General features: G+C 62.6%; 1 protein-coding gene across 1 annotated transcript in view; it reads left to right on the forward strand.

Annotated features, from left to right (window-relative positions):
* The window catches only part of LOC102262368 (WD repeat-containing protein KIAA1875), a 20922-nt gene that overhangs the window by 8672 nt on the left and 10591 nt on the right, over window positions 1–1659 (forward strand). Inside the window, exons 19-22 of the mRNA XM_014538696.1 lie at window positions 3–176; window positions 267–388; window positions 465–690; window positions 1030–1656. Coding sequence (XP_014394182.1) covers window positions 3–176; window positions 267–388; window positions 465–690; window positions 1030–1656 — 1149 coding nt within the window. The remainder of the gene's footprint in view (window positions 1–2; window positions 177–266; window positions 389–464; window positions 691–1029; window positions 1657–1659) is intronic.

Below are 1659 nucleotides of genomic sequence, written 5' to 3' on the forward strand. Positions count from 1 at the left end.
TGGACGGCCTGGCCTCGCGGCTCATGGACCTGCTGAAGGAGGCCTCCTGGGAGGACCGTGTGCACATCCTGCGGGCGCTGCTGAGGCTGCTGCCCGAGATGAGCAAAACCCTCTACAAGAAGCTGCAGGAGACCCTCAAGTACCTGCTCAACCTGGACGAGCCCCCCAACCTCCAGGTTCGCCCCACCCCGCCCGCCTCGCCCCAACCCGCCCTGTCATGCTCCAGGCCGGCCCCACAAATCGCCCTCCTGCCTGCCGGTGCTCAGGAAAAGACCCAGAGGCAGTTCGTGATGCTGGCTCTGCAGCTGCAACTGGCCTGCTCCCTGGAGTCCCGCGAGGTGGTGCTGGAGCTCATGTCCTACCTCCTCTACTCGCCAGCCTCCTGCAGGTGAGGCTGCCCTCAGCAGCAGGGGTGGGAGGCAGGAGCTGGGGGACGGGGCATGAGCCGCCCTCACCTGTCGCAGGCCTGAGCTCAAGAAGCTGCTGGAAGGGCTGGGCCTCCAGGACCCGGAGGGCTTCCTGTTCAGGGAGATGATGACCTGGGTGCAGGACCCGGACCTGCACTGCAAGGCCGTGCTGCGCAGATGCTGTTCCCAGAAGCTGGAGGAGATGACCCACCTCCTGGAGGTGGGGGGCGGGGGGGGGGCCCTGCCAGTGGAACCTCTTGCCTTCGCCCAGGGCTTTCCCCAGGTGCAGGGAGAGCAGGGGAGGCTGGGAGGCCTTGCCTTGCTCTAGATCAGCGGTTCTCAACCTGTGGGTCGCGACCCCTTTGGGGGTCGAACGACCCTTTCACAGGGGTCGCCTAAGATCATCGGAAAACACATACATAATTACATATTGTTTTTGTGATTAATGACTATGCTTTAATTCTGTTCAATTTGTAACAGTGAAAATACATCCTGCATATCAGACATTTACATGACGATTCATAACAGTAGCATCATTACAGTTATGAAGTAGCAACGAAGATAATTTTATGGTTGGGGGTCACCACAACATGAGGAACTGTCTTAAAGGGTCTCGGCGTTAGGAAGGTTGAGAACCACTGCTCTAGACCCACGGCACCTGTCCTCCCAGTCCCGCCTCTCTCGGGATCTTCCTGCTTCTTCCTGGGAGGGAGTCTGCAGCGGGGTGCAGCTGGGGTCCAGGAGCAGCACCCCGATTTGGCCTCCTGCCCCCCCCCTCCCCTCTCCCCCGCAGGTAGAATCCTTGCAGCCCTCAGTTGCCAGGTTGTCGGAGGTGCTGCCCAAGGTCTCCGAGACGGTGCTGTCGCCGGTCTCCTCGAGGCCCTCGGTGCACTCCGCACTCTCCACCGTCTCCTGGACACGCTTGCAGCCGGGCTTGCCCAGAGACCTGGGCCCCGTGACCCTGGATCCCCAGGTCCAGCAGCTGATCTCGCAGCTCCCCGTCCGCCACAGCCACCGCACGCTCTCGGAGAGCCTGATGCCCTTCTCCTCCGTGCCCGACATCCACGTGCGCTCCTCGGCGCCCGACGCGATGCCCGACCACCCACTGCCGCTGGAGCAGACAGACTGGTCGCGGTCGAAGATGCTGGACCTGGGGCCGATCGACGCGCTCAACTTCTTCTGCAAGCAGCGGAGGAGCTGCCTGCAGGAGGCGGACAGGGACCAGAGGCCACACCTGCTGCCGCCCAACGCC

This window comes from Myotis brandtii, unplaced genomic scaffold (assembly GCF_000412655.1).
Source record: "Myotis brandtii unplaced genomic scaffold, ASM41265v1 scaffold1956, whole genome shotgun sequence".
NCBI lineage: Eukaryota > Metazoa > Chordata > Mammalia > Chiroptera > Vespertilionidae > Myotis > Myotis brandtii.